This window comes from Muntiacus reevesi, chromosome 9 (assembly GCF_963930625.1).
Source record: "Muntiacus reevesi chromosome 9, mMunRee1.1, whole genome shotgun sequence".
NCBI classification, from domain to species: Eukaryota; Metazoa; Chordata; class Mammalia; order Artiodactyla; family Cervidae; genus Muntiacus; species Muntiacus reevesi.
The window spans coordinates 60,211,749-60,231,590 of NC_089257.1; the positions used below are offsets into that span (position 1 = coordinate 60,211,749).

General features: G+C 37.9%; 1 protein-coding gene across 5 annotated transcripts in view; it reads right to left on the reverse strand.

Annotated features, from left to right (window-relative positions):
- TBCEL (tubulin folding cofactor E like) overlaps positions 1-19,842 on the reverse strand; it is a 64,530-nt gene that overhangs the window by 26,155 nt on the left and 18,533 nt on the right. For 4 of the 5 annotated variants that reach the window (XM_065944401.1, XM_065944403.1, XM_065944402.1 and 1 more), the window contains 6 exons: positions 17,423-17,572; positions 15,615-15,754; positions 8,311-8,492; positions 6,753-7,009; positions 3,918-4,044; positions 2,335-2,451 (listed from right to left, as the gene is read on the reverse strand). In XM_065944401.1, coding sequence (XP_065800473.1) covers positions 2,335-2,451; positions 3,918-4,044; positions 6,753-7,009; positions 8,311-8,492; positions 15,615-15,754; positions 17,423-17,555 — 956 coding nt within the window. In that variant the 5' untranslated portion in view covers positions 17,556-17,572. The remainder of the gene's footprint in view (positions 1-2,334; positions 2,452-3,917; positions 4,045-6,752; positions 7,010-8,310; positions 8,493-15,614; positions 15,755-17,422; positions 17,573-19,842) is intronic. The other variant, XM_065944405.1, reaches the window with a different exon arrangement.

Consider the following 19,842-nt stretch of genomic DNA (forward strand, 5'->3'; position numbering starts at 1 on the left):
GGTTGCCCATTTCAATATTTCAGTATCAGGAAGGAAGGAAGAGACCAGGCGGTAGCATCGAGCTACTACTACTAACTGTAACTACTTGCTACTAGTGAGTGAGAAAAGAGGCATAATTATAAAAAAAGGCATCAAGGCCAGAGTGGTAACTAAAATAGCTTGACTGCATCAATCTTTGGTAGTAGGTAATTGATCTACAGTCTACATAGGATTGGAACAGGTTATCTCATTACAAGGAGAAAGAAATGTGTTTTCATTTGTATAATAAATTTATTAGGGTAGGTAAGAAAAGAAATGTTTAAGACATAACTTCAGAGAAAAGGTATATATCTAGATGTTAATCAAAGTAATCTCTGTGCCAGACTATAGTGAATGTTCTTTTCACTGAATTGCTCCTACATGGGAAGAAGTCCCAAGATTAGGGGAAGCAAGATTATTACTTCTCACTGCAGAAGCCAAAAAGGAACAGATAAATTCACTTCTTATCTCTGGGGAGACAGAGTGTGGGCACTTGCCTTAAACACAGCCAATCAATTGGTCAGATGCATAGGTCTGAACTTAGGGAATGAAGCAAAGGTCAGTAACCAATTATTTTCAGCACTAATGAGGAAATCAAAAGTCCATGACACCGCAGCAAGTGTTCAGTGGTGAAGTCCAGCACAGTGTGCCAACGGAAATCTATAAGGAAGACTGTAAGACGGAACCTGGGCTATCCTTGCCTTCCTTGGTTCCTGTTTAAACCAGGTTCTCTAGACCATCTAGCAATTCTTTCAGTTGCTCAATATCCTTCCATTAAAGTCCTCCCCCGGGTAAAGATGATTTCTATGACATGCATTCAAGGTACTGATTACTACAGAGGCATAAAAGCACTTTAGGAAAATTACGCCGTCAGAGACAGAAACAATTTACTGCCACATATATACTACTCCCTGCAGCAGATTAGAAGTTAAGTAACCTGTCATGACAGACTAAAGCCAGAATATTTACTTCTTCTAATAACACATTAGATTGAATCAAATGAAACTATAGATATCAGACTATAGTTTTCTTAACCTAAAATTTTTTTTTACATGGTTTAACTTAATATTTCTGGGTTGTGCTAAAGGCATAGCCCTATTTCTTCCTAACTAGCTGTTCTTAGCTAATTTTAAAAGTTTACCTTCGAAATCCTTACTTAATTGTCTAACATTTTAAACATTTAAGCATTAAAATTCTACTGCTAATAGCATAAATCTCTTACACAGCCCTGGTTGAGCGTTACAGTATGGAAACTCTCTTAAAGTCTGTAAATAACAGAGAACTCTGGGGGGAAAATTGCTCAGTAGGAATGAATTAGGACTTCCTTGTAACTCAAATGGTAAAGAATCTGCCTGCAATGCAGGAGACCTGGGTTCGATCTCTGGGTCGGGATGATTCTCTGGAGAAGGGAATGGCCACCTACTCCAGATTTCTTGCCTGGAGAATCCCTTAGACAGAGAAGCCTGGCGGGCTACAGTACAGGCGGTCACAAAGAGTCGGACATGACTGAGTGTTATGTGTCAGATGCCAGGAATGAATTAGCATCACAGAAATTTGTAAACAGAATGTGGTTTGACTCACATTCAGTCTTAACTTGCATCTTGTTGTCTGAAACTCCTCCTGTTGAATGTTATTCTTAAACTCTTTAAGAAAAGAATAACTTTTGGGGTAACTGATTCTAGTTTCCAATACCCAGGAACCTGTTTAGGGAGTCTTTTTCCCTTTATGTTTACCTATATAAAATCTGCTACATTTCCTTTACATTTATAGAATATTAGTTTCTCACCAAACAATATGTATTAACCCTTCATATTCAGGCATCAGCATTTCTCTTCTGACTCAACATCCTCATTTCTTTAATATTTCCTACTTAAGGAGTCTATTTTCTAGTCCCTTTCTCATAATCACTAAACCTCATGTACATTTGCCAAGCCTTCCAAACTGCAGAACATAGTGGAGCTTAAAAGCAGATGCAATGTGAACAAAGAGCCCAGTTTTGGGGGTGGGTGAAAACGTGCTCCTGGAGGAAAGGAACAAAAAGGAATCGATGATATGGAAGATGCAGTGGGAACTACTGGAAGCAGTCAAATACTTACCCAAACATTCCTAACACAAGTGCAAGGCTAGAAGAAACACACTATGGAAAATGACATAAAGCAGGTTTGCTTTTTGTGTTTCTTCCTTTATTTTTTAAACCTATCACCAAAGTCTTCTAAGAAGGTCCAATAACAAGTTAGTAGATTTTGCTCTAAAGCAATAGTTCTTAAGTTGCCTCAATACTTGCTAAAGTGTGGCTAAGCTGATGAGGGTTTTTACCTGAATGGCACTTCTTCCTGTGGGACATCCACATAGTAACGGATAAAAAATCTCTCGGAGTCTTCTCGCTCACCATCAGTAACAACACTGCCATTAAGTTTGGAGACCGATGGCAATCTATAAATAAAGAGCAAAAGATAAAATAAAATGACTGGCTTGAGGCCCAGTCTTATTCTCTTGAAAGGATGCATTTGATGTAGCTCCGCTTGTGTACAACTACTTACATGAACTAACACGATAGAAAATAAACAGACCAAAAATATCTCTAAAGTTGCATTTTTGGAAGTAACACTGACCTTTTATAACCATACCTCACCTTTCAAAATAAGATTCTATAGGGCACTGTCCAAACTTAAATATGATGCAACCCATACATGTAATTTAAATTCTCTAGGATCTATATCTTAAAAAGTAAAAAGTAAACAAATGAGATTAATTTTAATACTACACTATATTTAATCTAATATATCTAGGATATATTTCAACCTATAATCGACACTAAAAGATAACAAAGATACTTCACGTTCTTTTTGTTCATATAAAGTATTTGAAATCTAGTATGTCTTTTTTCATTTACAGTACATTTCGATTCAGACTAGCCATGATCTCAAGTGTTCCCAAGTCACACATGGCTGGGTGGGGCCACAATGAACACACAGGTCTACAGGGCAGGCAGTACAATTTGGTCACATGGTTCAAGAATCATTTATTATATTTACAAAAGAATTGTGTAAAGAAAACCAAGCACAAGGCATGCAAGACTTACTCTTCTTAGAAGAAAAGCATGCTGAAATTTATTTCCTCAGTAGGATATTAACGTGTATGTTAACAACTGGAAAGCAGTAAAGACCTGCTAGGTATTAGCTGGTCAGAAAGATCAAAGTAGTTTACAGAATCACTCTTCTTTGGGGAATCTTAAAGATTACTGTTACCCTGTTAAACTACTATGTATATACACAAGAGAATAGAGCAAAGCTCCACGGCCCTTTACATCTTAGCCAAACCTTAACACTATTAAAGACACATATATACAAAAATAAACCCTCATGGGACATTTAAGTAGTCTGAGGGAAGCAGAGGCTGAGACATGAAAGGCGGGACAGTTGGAAGAAGAAGGTAACAACGTGGTGGTCAAGTTTAGGTCAATCTAAATGGAAGAAAAAACCACAGATACTGCTTCTTGAGTTTTACACTAATGAACAGCCCAATTTCCAGGGATTTACACTGTAAATGACTTCTATGTTAACAGAGAAAACAAGGAATTGATTCCCAGTTATACTTACTTTTTCCTCATGACCCAAAACAAGATTTTAAATATTGTAAATATCAAAAAGTATAAAAATGGAATAGACTTGTGAGGAAATTTTTCAGTGGTCTTGGCAGATGAATTATACTTCACATTTTTCATATCATATTACATTCCTTTTCTTCTAGAATTTGGAGCTGCAGAAGCTCTAGCACAGTCTGTTCTAGAGATGGATAAACACGCAGTGGACTTCCTCCCACCTTCCAATAGCACATAATCCCTTTAATGGGACAACAAAGCACCGAGGAAAGAAAGCAGAGTAATCAGGACAACAGACCTGGCTATTACCAGCTTCCTTCGCTCCTCAGTGGTGTATGGCTGCAGAAGAGGAATTCCTAACAATCTCACTTCTTCAAGTTTAGGGAATGAGTTTAGCTTGTCAATGTCTTCCCAGGACTGCAAACCTAATTTGAGAAATATATTGTTTAAGTAAACCCAGAAAAGCATACAAATGAGAAGATAAACGTCACCAAACAAATTATTTCCATTAATAAGTTCTGAAATGCTAAAATGATCACAAAAGTTAGTTCTAGATCCTGAAATTTTTCTTTATCCAAGAAAAGAATGGAATAAAACACCATAAAACTTCCCTACAGCCTCTCCTTTCTCCATGACCCCAGTGTTCAAGGAATCCCCTTTACTTTCCAACATTCACTCATCTACTGATTCTCTACCCAAAAGACTGGGAAAGGGGACCACTGGTGGTTTAATAAGCAGGATGGATGCCATGATTACAAATTTTTAAAAGTGATGTGGTCAACTCTTTTATCAAATACAGACTCACAGAATCTAAGAGTGGATACTGCTAGACTAAATTTTTACTTAACAAGTACTAAAATGGGCAAGGTCCACAGAACCAGAAACTAAATATTATCTTTCAACTATCTCCATTTTGGGGATAGGGAAAACAGATTAGAAATTTAAACCAAACAAATTGAGACACAAAAAACGTGAACCCCTTGGGCAGGAAAATAGGCAACAAATTAAGACTGGTCAGTCCTAAAAGGAAACTCTTCCTATGGCTGTGAACAAATGTAGCACCCAAGTCTGTACTTGGCAGTGGTAGGAAAAATATTCCTGGTCAGTTTTACAACACATTAATTAAATCCATTGTAGAGAACAACGTAGCCCCTTTCTTCTCTTCCCATTTCCATCAGCCTTCAGCAAGGGTAAAGGCAGAGGAGCAATACACTGGTGCACAACCAACCCAGGTCACTGCTGTCCTCTTCAGAACAGCAGTCTATCTAGGAGGAAGAATGGCGTTAGCTCAAGCGGTGTCAGTTGTGAAATAAACAGTTTCCTTATGTAAATCACTTGTTTTTTAAAAAATTTTAATTGGAGGATAATGGCTTTATAATCACTTGTTTTTAAGACTTAATTCCCATCCTTAAAATCTCCATGGTGAAATAAATTGTGTGGTTTTTCAGTTACAGGTCAGAATTATTTTTCCTTATATAGCTGGTTTCTTTAAAAAAAAAAAAAAAAGGCAGAAAGACAATGGCAAGAGATGAGAAGAAAATCCACAGACTGGGAGAATATATTTGCTAAAGGCACATGGATAAAGGCTTGTTATGCAAAATATACAAAGAACTCCTAAAACTCAACAATAGAAAAAATAACAACCTGATTAAAAAATGGGCAGAAAACCTGAACAGACATCTCAGCAAAGAAATACAGACAGCAAGTAAGCTATGAGACGATGTCCCACACCATATGCCATCAGGAAGATGCAAATTAAAACAATGGGATGCCACTATACACCTGTTAGATGACCAAAAGCCAAATGCTGAGAAAGGATGTGGAGCAATGGGAACTCTCATTCATTTCTGGCACAGTGCAAATGGTACAGCCGCTTCAGAAGAGAGTTCCGCAACTTCTCACAAAACTACACATACTCTTACTATATCATCAGCAAATGTGCTTTGTTATTCACCCAAATGAACTGAAAACATGTCCACACAAAAACCTACACATGAATAAACGTTATTCTAGTTTATTAACAACAACAACGAAAAACCTACACATGGAGGTTTGCAGCTTTATTAATTAAGCCAGAATGTGGAAGAAACCAAGATATTCTTCAGTTGGTGAGTAGATAAGTAAACTGCGGTACATGCAGATAATGGAAAATTATTTACCACTAAAAATGAAATGAGCTATCAAGTTATGAAAAGACATGAGGGAATTTAAACTAAAAGAAGTGAATTACTCAGTTAAAGAAGCCAATCTGAAAAGGCTACACACTGTATGATTCCAACTATATGACATTCTGGAAGAGGCAAAACTATGGAGACAGGAAAAACATCAATGGTTGCCAGAGATCAGGGAGGCAGAAGAGATAAACAGGCAGAGAACAGAGGATAGTCAGGGCAGTAAACTATGATGTACAATACTACAATGGAAGATGTGTGTCACTACACATTTGTCCAAACCCACACAATGAACAACACTCTGGACTTTGGATGATGTCAATGTAGGTAAACTGAATGTATCACTTTGGTGCTGGGATGTTGATAGAAGGGGAGGTTTTGTATGAGTAGGGGCAGGGAGTATATGGGAACTCTATGTACTCTCTGCTCAATTTTGCTGTGAATATTGACTCCAAATAATAACGTTTACTTATTTTTAAAATTAGGCTAAAATACTCATTCCTATTATATGCAGAATCAAATGGCAACAAACTGATAATCAATTATATGTAAATACTAGAAAAGATAAGTGAGAATTTGAAAGGACTGGGATTCCTGAACCTAAATCCAGACAAAACCATCTTATTCGTAACTTTTTGTACTCTTGTACCCTTCCTTTTACTACCCAATTCATCAATTTCATTTCACTTCTTTCATAGCATGGCCCCTTTAATATATAAAATATTAATAGCAGCTAACATAACACTATGCCAAGTGAATATTTGAGAAATATTGATATTTACCAGAGCATTTATGAAAATGAATGCCTTAAATTTAGCTAATCAGTAGGCATCTACATGTCACTCTGTAAAATCATCCTGTAAGAAGGCAGAGCTATGATGGAAAGAAACACACTTTCACTGTATTTAATGCATAAGCACAGATCAATTTTCATGTAGAATGAAAACAAGCATGTCCCTCACCTGACTTGTGGAGGCTGATGGATCGCAGATTAGGAAACAACCTGGCCAATGAATCATCAGGCTCCTCGATAGCGTTCAAATGGTTGTTGGCCAGGACAAGGGTATCCAGTGAGGGAAACATAACTCCTAACTTGCGTATTTCAGTCCAGTCTTGGAGGTTATTGTCTGTTATATGTAGTAGCTTAAGAGAATGACAGCGAATAGAAGGACAAGACACTGTTTCATAGTCATTAAGGCACAGGAAGAGTTCTTCCAAACTGCAGAGAAAAAAGGAAATATTTCATTGTTTAAAGTAGTCAAGTTTCTACTTTGCACCTATTTTTAGTCACTCAGTAAGTAAACATCTACTACGTATGAGACTCTGCTAGGTATAATAGAAAAAAATATAAAGATGTCTTTCTGAAGTTTAAGATACAGTTGGGAAGACAAACCTAAAATACATAAAAGAGCAGAGAATGATAGAACCCAGTACTAAAGTAATTTTATGCTTAAATAAATAAATGCTAAATGAAGCAGCACTGTAAGTGCAATACCACTTCATATAGGAATGGAATTGAAATTGTAGTTGGAACAGTCAGGAAAGGATGCATGGCCTTGAACAATGTGTAGAGTTGGGTAAATTAAGAGGAGATAAAAGAAAATTCTAGAAACAACATGAATGGTGTTTAGAAAGAAATAATAGCTATCATTTATTGAATTCCTACCCTGTATCAGGCCCTGTGCAGGTGCGTTATATACCATACTTCCACTTATGAAATTTTAATTATGCCCACTTTATAGACAAGAGATTAATAAGCTTATCAAAGGTCATATGGTTAGGAAGTGGAACTGTGATTTAAAGCTCATTCCATGCTATGCTAAATGTTGCATGCAGTGAGAAAATCAATCTCATTAGAGGGAGAGTGAGAAACTAAGATGGAATAAGTGAGCTGAGACCAGATTCTGAAAGGCTTTAATAATTTCCGTATTTAGACAATCAAGGCGACTACAGCTTCATATATTTCTTTAAACTATTTTCTTTGAATATTTATGTGCATATACAAAGATAGATATAAACAAAACATAACAAAACATTTCTAAACTGACAAACAGAAGTATAATTTCCTGCTTAAATTATTGAAAAGAATATGAGGTCCATTTTCCCATCATGCCAACTAGGCACTTACTTAATCATCTGAGTGTTAATATATTTTAGAGACACTATGATTCTTTCCTCCCAAAGAAAAGGGCCAAGGCAAAATTCTGGAATCAGGGTAATCAGAAGATTAAAATGGAGAAAGGCTGGGTTGATCTTGAAATGATAAGTGCTTCTCAGGGATATTTTCTAGCCAAAGGATGACATATCCTATGTCTTGGTGCTACTCAACACTGTACAAGTATTCCAATGAAAATGCTACTAGATTGCCCTCACACCCTCATTTAATCACTTCATTTTTCTAACCTCATTCTCCATTCAATCTGCAGCTCTAGCATTTCTGAGGTGGGAGGCCAGCAGTAACTCTAGGCACTAACACAGACGGCAACACAGTCCCCTCTCCATCACGCCCTCTGGGCTTACTCTGGTAGCTCCTGCAGTATCGTGTGGACTGTCTCCCAAGAGGCTTTGCTGTTGTTGAGAACAAGTTTTCGAACCCCAGAGAAGGACCCCGCACATGTTCTTTCTAAAACTGATAAATTCAGAGGGTTGGAACTCAGGTTTAGAAACTCCAACTGGGGAACATTTGACACAATTTTACTGACCTATGGAGAAAAAAAAAGAAAAGCATATTAAGCAGTAATCAGAGCTTTTAAACAGCAATCATAGCCAAGAAAACCTAAGTGAGTGGGTCTCCAGGCAAAATGCCATTTATATTGTAGAGTCCTATTTAGAGATGGTATGCACAGAGAGGCAGAAATAATTTCAATAAATCATGGCAAATGATTTAATTCCTTTCTATAGCATCACTGAAAATTAATGGTTTAAAAGAAAAATTTTCTATGTTGCCTTTGGCAAAGTTTTTAATTCTGCTCTGTATAATATTCTCTTTGATACCACTATATGATATTTTGGAGAAAAAATCATTTAGATGACACTTTCTAAAGAGCTGAGATAGGGTCATGTACAAGTAAATCTCTTTGAATATCTCTTCCTTCCATCCTCAGTACACTATTAAGGCTAATTAAAGGTTTATTGAAGACCACATGGTAACAATTCAGGTATTCAAAATTAATTATGTAATCATTTAGAAAACACTTCCAGCTTGGTCCAAAGATGCACCAAACTTTAAACTATATTTACTCAAAAATAAAAAGCATCTGTGACTACATTACAAAAGAGAAAACATGATCATCAACTTAATGATTTAAAGAGTAACTTGGTACATAAGAAAGAAAAAAAAAAGGAAATGAGCTTCATTGATTACTGACCTTAACTATTCACTAAGCACTGTACTAGGTTTTTTAGGGCTTCCTGGGTAGCTCAGGTGGTAGAGAATCCACTGCAATGCAGGAGACCCTGGTTCAATTCCTGGGTTGGGAAGTTTCCCTGGAGAAGGACTGGCTACCCACTCCAGTATTCCCACCTGGAGAATCTCCATGGACAAAGGAGCCTGGCAGGCTGAGGTCCATGGGGTTGCAAAGAGTCGGACACAACGGAGCACAGCACCCTAGGCTTCAGTTTAAAATGCAAGAGATTCATACCAATTGGCATATATTCTCCTGTTTGATATCTTTTGTGATCAAATGGTACCAAGGATTTGGGTGACATATGTCTAAGATTTGGAGTTTAGTGTGTGGCCACAACACAGCTGAATAGTCCACACATGGACCAATCCTTTACAGCATTCTACTACCTGGATACCAATGAAACAAAGGCCTTCCACACAGAAGATGATGACTGCTGCTGCTGCTGCTGCTAAGTCACTTCAGTCGTGTCTGACTCTGTGCGACCCCATAGACGACGGCCCACCAGGCTCCCCCATCCCTGGGATTCTCCAGGCAAGAATACTGGAGTGGGTTGCCATTTCCTTCTCCAATGCATGAAAGTGAAAAGTGAAAGTGAAGTCGCTCAGTCATGTCCAACTCTTAGCGACCCCATGGACTGCAGCCCACCAGGCTCCTCCGTCCATGGGATTTTCCAGGCAAGAGTACTGGAGTGGGTTGCCATTACCTTCTCCAAAGATGATGACTAGCTATGCGTTAAGGGCAAAAAAAAAAAAAAGTGAAAAGGAACTGGCTCCAACTATAGCATGAAGGATAAGTTCTAATTTAAGTACAACCCCAGTTAAATAAACAAAACATACACCCTTTGCTAACCACCACCCTTCATATTTTATTTTTATAATAAAGAAGAAAACTTTCTCAAAATGGATACTCTCAGAGTTGTTGAAGCAATTTCTGAATTTTCAAGACTAGCAGATACCTGATGTGATCTTCATCATAGTTTGCATCTGTACTACTATCTAATGAGAATAAAGATTTAAAATAATGACTCATCATACATCACCCACTGGCTATCTAGTTAACATATGGTAATGTATATGTTTCAGTGCTATTCTCTCAAATCATCCCACCCTTTCCTTCTCCCACTGTATCCAAAAGATGTCTATGTCTCCTTTGCTCTGTGAAAACCAGGAGGGATGGGGTGGGGAGGGACGTGGGAGGAGGGTTCAGAAGGGAAGGGACACATGTATGCCTATGGCCAATTCATGTTGTTATATGGCAAAGGCCATTACAGTACTGTAATTATCCTCCAATTAATTAATTAATTTAAAAAATAATGACTCAGCCCTAGAATATCCTAAAAAAACGTAACATTGGACTACAACTGAACAATCCAAATATTATTTGGAAAATAATACATGTTAGAAATAAATATCTTCTTTAAAAGTTTAAAATTTAAAAGGATTTTGGGTCACCTTAGATTAACAATATTCTGGAAAATATTATAGTCATTACACAGGTAGGTTTATTCATGGCAGAAAAATGTCTTAATAGTAAAGGCTGATATTTAGTGAGTATCTCAGGCTTCTCTTTTTTAAATTCTAAAACTAGAAAACAAGACCCAGTGATCTGAAATGAGTTCAGGATACTCATATGCAGAACATGGAGATGAACTCAGACCACCTCTTTGGTCTCCACAGCTCTATGACGTAACAGGGGACCCTCTACTTTTGAAAAGGAAGAAACTAAGGTTTTAAGAAAAATGGGAAAGGGTTGTAAGATAACAATCTGTAATTTACACCTAAGCTATTCTCTACTTCACCCGAGTGGGGGATTCCTCCCTCCTCTGAACTGCTTAGTTTAATTTCCTTTATAAAATGGTTTTGATAAGGAGAGGAGGATAAAAGAGATACTTTGGGAAAGGTCAGACAAAAATCTACTTAGCCAAATATTCAAATCAAAGGCTAAAAAATGCATCTCTTTTTTTATACATACAGATGCCTAGTTTCAGGAGGGCTGGAGACAAATCTTTGCCTCTCCTCCAAGTATTACACTTCTCTCTCATATTTATATTAGCCTCTGAATAGATAGCAGCCAGTTGTTTAAAGTATAAAAGAAGCTACTTATAACATTAATGACCATTCAAAAACATTGAAAGGACAAACTAGATTATTCTGTTCCATACTGCTATATCAAATACTGGCTGAAATAAACTTAGTTAATGGCCAGGGACAAATGATCTTTTTGGTAATCAAATACATGTGTTGCAATGGGTTGGAATGTAATATCTTAAAACTGTGACCTAGGAGGCCTTCTGTAGCTTGGCAAAGAGTTTAATCAATTCTAAAAAAAATCAATATTCTTCCACTGTCAGTATTTCTCCCATATCTCTGTGTTCTGATATATATTCTAAAAGACTGGGATGAATTACAGTTAAGGGGAAGGACAAAATATAAAGGAAAGATGAAAAAAAAAAAATTGGAAAATGGAAACTTGAAGGGTAGCAGCAAACATTCCTTTGAAAACTGCCTGCAATCAGACTATAGGCACTTACAGGAACATACAAACTGAGCACCAAGGGAGTCCAAATAAACACATGGCTGTGAATGTCCTCTCAGCTGTGAGTTCAGTCCTGTCCAACTCTTTCAGGCTCATGGACTGTAGCCCACCAGGCTCCTCTCTCCATGGAATTTTCCAGGCAAGAATACTGGAGTGGAGTGCCATTTCCTACTCCAGGGATCTTCCCAAGTTAGGGATTGAACCCACCTCTCCTGCGTCTCCTGCATTGGCAGGTAGATTCTTTATCACCAGCGCCACCTGGAAAGCCCAAACATGTGACCCTCTGGCTCTATCTGTCAATATGGGTTGGAAAAATGTTCAGTGTAGATCTCTGTCTAAGCAGAGAAAAGGCTAAATTACCTAGTATAAATTCTGTGTTCTGATCCATGCTGACACAAATCATCCTTCTGAGGTAGCAGTTATATCTCTATTAAACTGTTTCCATCAGTTAGCAAAAGCTTATGTATGTATCAAAGCACAAAGTACAACACCTCTGTGAAATTTTTACTGCCAAAGAAATAAATTTAGGGGAATCGGCCTGTGAACATAGGAGCTGAAATGATTCGGCGTAAGAGTTGGTCTGACTTGTCATCCACGCAGGTCAAAAATCTCACCAGAGATTCAGCAGAAGGACTGCTGTGGGAATCCTGGAGAAGGAGGATTAACAAGGTAGTTCTTTTTGCATCTGTACAATGTGGACAGAGCATACATGTCAATTAAGCATCTCAAAGGACCCTGAAGGCACATGTTGTAACTTGTTGAGCAGTGAACGGTAAGAGGTGTTTGTGTAAGTGAACCAATCAATAAATACATGGATAAGTAGAGATTGTTTCTTGGAAACAGCCAGGTAAATCTGCATATATTAACACATGATTTAGAAATCAAGTGACGTACATCTCAAAGAATTTTGCCAAATATCTTAATAAAAGTAGGAAATATAATGGGGAGCACAGATAACAAATTAAGTAAGACTATGAAATGGATGAGTATAAGAAAAACGAAAGAAAAGTAAGTTACAGATAGATATTTCTTTAACAAGAAAGCTGTCTTAGAATTTGTATCACATTTAATATCTACCAGGTGTCTTGATTATCAGTAGCCTTGTCTTACAGATGATAAAGGAATACATTAATTTCTTAAGATTACAGGAAAAGTTAGAGCAACTGGGCCTGATCAAACCTCAAGATACAATCATTTATCCTTTAATGAACTCAGAAAACATGAATGCCTAGAATGCTGCTGTTTGCTGTTTAGTCACTAAGTCATGTCTTATACTTTGTGACCTCATGAACTATAGCCCGCCAGGCTCGTCTGTCCGTGGGATTTCCCAGGCAAGAATACTGGAGTGTACTGCCATTTCCTTTTCCAGTCTAGAATGCTAGTGCTGATGATAAAAAAGAAAGCCCTGAAAAAGCTCATGGTCCAGCAGAAAACTGTCAAGTAAGCCAGTGACTGCACTACACTGTGATGAATTCTTTCACAGCAGCATGATATAGGTGTTCAGTTCAATTCAGTCATTCAGTCATGTCCGACTCTTTGCGACCGCATGAAGCACAGCATGCCAGGCCTCCCTGTCCATCACCAACTCCCGGAGTTTACTCAAACTCATATCCATCGAGTCGGTGATGCCATCCAGCCATCTCATCTTCTGTCGTCCCCTTCTCCTCCTGCCCCCAATCCCTCTCAGCATCAGCGTCTTTTCCAATGAGTCAACTCTTTGCATGAGGTGGCCAAAGTACTGGAGTTTCAGCTTCAACATCAGTCCTTCCAATGAACACCCAGGACTGATCTCCTCCAGGATGGACTGGCTGGATCTCCCTGAAGTCCAAGGGACTCTCAAGAGTCTTCACCAATACCACAGTTCAAAAGCATCAATTTTTCAGTGCTCAGCTTTCTTCACAGTCCAACTCTCACATCCATACATGACCACTGGAAAAACCATAGCCGTGACTAGACGGACCTTTGTTGGCAAAGTAATGTCTCTGCTTTTTAATATGCTGTCTAGGTTGGTCATAACTTTCATTGCAAGCAGTAAGCGTCTTTTAATTTCATGGGTGCAGTCACCATCCACAGTGATTTTGGAGCCCAAAAAATAAAGTCTGACACTGTTTTCACTGTTTCCCCATCTATTTCCCATGAAGTGATGGGACCAGATGCTATGATCTTAGTTTTATGAATGTTGAGCTTTAAGCCAACTATTTCACTCTCTTCTTTCACTTTCATCAAGAGGCTTTTTAGTTCCTCTTCACTCTCTGCCATGAGGGTGGTGTCATCTGCATATCTAAGGTTATTCATATTTCTCCCAGCAATCTTGATTCCAGCTTGTGCTTCATCCGGCCCAGTGTTTCTCATGATGTACTCTGCATGTAAGTTAAATAAGCAGGGTGGCAATATACCGCCTTGATGTACTCCTTTTCCTATTTAGAACCAGTCTGTTGTTCCATGTCCAGTTCTAACTGTTGCTTCCTGACCAGTATATAGGTTTCTCAAGAGGCAGGTCAGGTCGTCTGGTATGCCCATCTCTTACGGAATTTTCCACAGTTTATTGTGATCCACACAGTCAAAGGCTTTAGCATAGTCAATAAAGCAGAAATAGATGTTTTTCTGGAACTCTCTTGCTTTTTCGATGATCCAGCGGATATTGGCAATTTGATCTCTGGTTCCTCTGCCTTTTCTAAAACCAGCTTGAACATCTGGAAATTCACGGTTCACGTATGTGTGTGTGTGTGTGTGTGTGTTTATATGTGTGTGTGTGATATGTGTGTGTGTGTATGTGTGTGTGTGTTAGGATAATCTAATTCTGCCTGAGTGAGAGTCAGGGAAAGTTTCAGAGAGGAACAACAATTTGGGCCAAATCTTGAAAGATACACAGGAAGCAGCTGGGTAGACAGAGGAGAAAGAGAACAGTAGATTCAGAATAAATAAAAGCAGGGAAGTTTTCCTTGTCAAGATTTATCATGAACTACAGAAAAGCACATAGCTAAAGGTAGAGAAAAGACTCTGGAAATAGCAAAGGGTCACATGATGGAGGGTCACACTTAGAGAGTTCAAAGCATTGTTTGTAGGCAGTGAAAATCAGCAAAGGGACTTGAAGCTTGAGTTTCATAATCACATTTCATTATTTAAAGGAGTCTGGTAGCACAGCAGAAGGTAGTTTAGAGGAAGCAGAGTAAAACCAGAAGCAGAAAACTCATTAAGACACTGTTCTAGCAGTTCAAATAAGAAATAAGAACCTAAATTAAGGCAAAAAATCAAGCAGGAAGAACTATTTTTCTCTTAAAGATACCTTGTATCACGTCATGTTATAATCAGGTAGTAATTTATATACAATAACAAGAGAGAATGTCATAATACTTTTATCTGTGCAATTTAGAGTTAGTCTGAGGTCAAAGTCATCAGTTATGTCAAATCACTAATAAGACTTAATAAAATAAGGAAAAGTTCTAAAATATTTGGAATAAATTTCAGTATCAAGAAAAAATATTTTTATAACCTTAGATTTGAGCTCCAACAATTTTTATGTCAATTTATGGTAATAAATATTGAAGTAGTAGCAGAGAATGAACACAGGATATGTAAATTAGTGAAGCAGTAGAGAATTTAATGCACTGTTAGCAATCTAAACTTCTGTGGTCTTATTAACCTCTTGATGCCTAGAATAAAGTTTCTCAGTGTTTTTCACATTAATGAAAAACAAATAAGCAATAACAAAGTTAACTGAGAAATCACTACAGAAACAGTTGAAGCAGTCAGTTGTTTCTCTTGAGACATACAGACAAGAATCCCGAGAGCCAGAATTCAGCAGCACACACAGCAACGCAGACAATAGTACAGTGAGTCATTGCTGCCTTTCCCCCAGACTCAGCACCATGAAAGCTTTACCTCGTGCCAGTCTTCAAGTTTGTTGTCAGAGAGATCTAGCTCTGACACGTGAGCACAGAAGGCAGCAATTTCTTTCTCATCTCCTGCACAGGTTATTCCACAGCTGTTCAACACCAGTACACTTGGGAGGTTGAGGCGATCTGAATCATAAGGGAAATGAAACATGTTCTAGGTCAGCCTAATTCTTGTCTACATACATTGAACTGCCAGGAATCAAAATCAAATTATGTGAAATTACACAAGGCCCTGAAAATACAGGATATGATGGAATCCAAGGGTACTGAATTTCAAGGGGGAGATAGCCAAATATGACCCAGGAGGAGATTAGAAGTACTGGACTGAAAAGTCCTGCAGGCTGTACCTCCTGGCAGGATTGTTTAGCTCAACTACCAACAACAGAACCATCATCCATACTGTCACCTTATCATCTGACATTAGATCCACATGATTCACGTCAGGGCTACCACTGTCTTCTAACTGGCTTCAATTCTTTCTTTTTAAAATTTAGTTCGTAAGTATCATTCTAGTTAGCTCTTTTCTCAGCCAGACTGATTTGTATTTTCACCTCTTTTTGCCTTTGAAAATTATCTCAGACCATTAGATAGTATATCAGCTAAATCAATTCTGTTCTTCAAGTTCATATCAACTCAAGGAATCTTCCTCACTTACATGAATCCATTTAAAAAATCTACGTCTTTCTCCCATACTTGTCCATCAATCAACCCCCTTTCATATCCACATAGAATTTGTCCCTTACAAAAATGAGACTTTCAAAAATATATAATTATGAAAGAATATGTTTCAGAGTCTTAAACCATTCAAAGAATTCAGTCAAACTACTGCTTGTTCAAAAAACATGCCAATAAAATTACTCTTCCTATCTCTAATAAAAAGGATCAATATGAGAATTCAGCCACTCTTTTCCTATTTGGTATAAACCAAAGACTCATGAAAGTATATTTTATGCTGGAGGCCTCAATTAATATGATTTTTCAACTTAGTGCTTTTCACAAAATCAATTTTCGCAGGATGGAAGTAGATCCTAAAAGAAATGATCAAGTAAGAAGTCCACTTCTTTCTGCTGTTCCAGTTTATATGAAGTGGTAAGATAGTGGTATTGAGAAATAAAAAACATTTAGTAACCTTCAGACATAGGAACTTTAAAACACTGTTTAATATTAACCTCCCATAATGACAAAGAACTATTTCCAAGAACAGTTAATTACAACATTAAGTTAAAATGCAAACCAAAAACACACATTGCATGTTTCCAGCTGTAGATGACTGCTCACATAAGCCCCCTCCTAGAATGTCTTTATCTCCTCTCTAACCAAATTTTACTTTCTTCAAGGATTAGTTCAAATCTCACAATTTTGAACTCTTTCCTGCTCATATTAACTCACTCCCTAAATTTCCTTCCCAATCAGTGTGCCATTCATTTGATTCAATATAAACTACCTTGTGTTATTATATATTTTTATAAATGTGAGTATCTTATAATCCAATAGGCTGTGAGGTCATTGAGGGCACAGGCCAGGCTTGTACTATCTTCTACCTTCCAAGTTCTTTGAAATACTCTCATTCAAATATTGCTCTTGCCTTATAAGTGCAACTAAAATGCCTTTTGGCCAATCTGGAGGAAGATAAATCCTTTCAGGTTTTCCAAGAAACTAAAATCATAGAAAGGGAGAAAGTTATTCAATTCATAATTCAAAATAAAGGGAATCATTTGCAAATAAGGCAATAGTCTGGTTTAATGTCCTAAGTAAGTTCCAGTAAACAAATGTTTTATATCCCATGTTTCTTACCTTTCATAGGAGAGCCCTGAGGTGTGGCTGGGACATGGACTCCCATCCCAGGACCACGGCGATAAGGAAAGTTTTCAGGACTGTATTTTTCACATAATACTTGCATAAAACTCCTCCCGCTAGGTTGATCCATCTTCCTTTCCTAAAATTCTATAAGAAACCAGAAATCATCAAAATTTGTCTATTTATTCACACAGGAAATATTTACTGAGAATCAATTATTTACAAGGTACTAAGCAAGGCATTGCCAACACAGAAGAGACGGTCACTGACCCCAGGAACTTATACTGTGGTGAGATCTCATGATTTAGGGACACTACACAGGCAGACAAATGGCAGCAATATAGTTCAGCTTATAACTGCAATACAGATGAAAAGAGCTACAAGATTTAGAAGAGAAGGCCATCAACCACGTGTAACAGGAAGACTTTTGGCTGGTGGACAGGTTCATGTGGTAGTAGGAAAGGGGGCCAAATAGGAAAGTACAGATTAAATATCAGACTAAAGAATTGGGTTAAATACTTTGACATTTAATTGACATTTGTCACTTAAAATCCTCTCTTCTTCTTCCACAGCTACTTCTACTGAGGAATGAGTACACAGGTTCTAGTTGATGGGATAAAAATAAAGAATTCTATGGAGGTTTCTGGGAATAATCCTTAAAAGATAGCCAGTGTACCCTTTGTCTTCCTTCCCTGTCTCCTCCTCAGTTCTACTGCCTAGAAACAGATCCTTGCTCTATGAGGCTAAGAGACACAGCCTAAGAAAGGTGAAACAAACAGCTGAAAGGGACCTAAGTCCCTGACGATGTCATGGAATTGAGCTGCCATAATGCTGCTGACTGTTTATCTCTGGAAATTTCAGTGGAAGAGGAATAACCTTGTTTTATTTGAGCCACTGTCCTCAATTTTTCAGTTACTTAAAAATGAGCCTAATCCTAACTAAGTCAGAGTATCATTAGCACTAATGTATTAGTATTAGTATTGTCAAGGTCAAGTCTAACCTCAGCTAAGGGTACAAACATACTCTGGCATACTCCCAGTACTCATGCATAAGTTTAAAAAGGTAACATCAAACAGTGTGGGCCTGCTTACCATTATCTTGTGGAAATGGCTTTTGATCTCTATTAAACATAAATCAAAATATAGGCCACTAATTGTCCTCTGTAGTTCTGCCTATTAGCTACTAAGCTTTTTACTAAACTAATCAGAAAAAAAAGGAAGAAGGATAAAGAGTACTCAAAGAAGAGTACTGAGTACTTAAACAGAGCAGAGAGAAAGCACAATGGTATAAAGGAGTAAGCAGAAGAGATCTAACAACAGAGGGCATCAGGATCACCTAAATAGGAATCTCAGACAGAGGAGATCCTGTTTGGGAGAAGAGTTAGATGCTGCAAAGTACAGGGGTGACATGATGAGAGCCCAGTGATGCAGTGGTAGTACAAATAGATTCAACATCTACTTAGAAAGCAAGCTTTTCAGGAGTTTTAGGGGCTGAGGGGAAGACGGAGTCAAAGCTGACTCCCAGGTTTCTAGTCCAGGTGACTAGGTCACTGGTGATAAGTAAGTAAGAAGAGAATGCAGAAAGATCTAGTTTTAAGGAGGAAAATGATGAATTCTATTTTACACATGTTCAACATGAGGCATCTGATTCAGGTAAACAGTCTGAAGTTGGGTGAGAAAGGTGAGCTGGAGGCGAGGATTTGGACCTCATCAGGAAATATTATGAATAAGGACAGTCAGATGACAGAACTCTCCAGGACACTGATATTTAAAATCCACGTAGAGGAGGCAACATCATGAAGGAAAGCAAAAAGGGACAGAGAGTGGAGTGTATAGCTAACATTTTGAGAAGCTCTGATGAGAAGGCGATAAGATGAGCTGATAGGGAAGGCAGGAAGAGGACAGAGCAGGGGTCCGGGAGCAAGTGCCAAGATTTTTTCTCTTAAAATAGGAGAGACCTGACACAGTTTAGATTATGGAGAGGCAGCAAGTAGAGCTGGAGAGTATGAAAATGACTACTGGTATCTGGTCCTAGGAAAAACCAGCAGGAATGAGCATTAAAAACGTCTAGAAGGCTGTTTGGTACTAGTCAGATAACACTCTAAACTGTTTACCATTGGCAGTGATATATTTACTTCACTATGCTGCACTGGGTTTGCTTTTGCTTTCACAGTCTAATTACACTGATGTTAGGTATTTTCCTCATGTGACTGTCCTGGCTCCACCATGGCATTATAAAGGTGAGCAATGCTATGCAGTTCTGCTTCTTCAGTATTGATTCACAGCACCTGGCACAGTGCTCTACACACAGTCACGGCTCAATAAATGTCACTGAGTACTATTAATAAAATAACTAGCTTTCGGTATGCCAAGTAGAAAGAGCAGAGGATTCAAGATCAGGAGCAGATATAAGGCCCA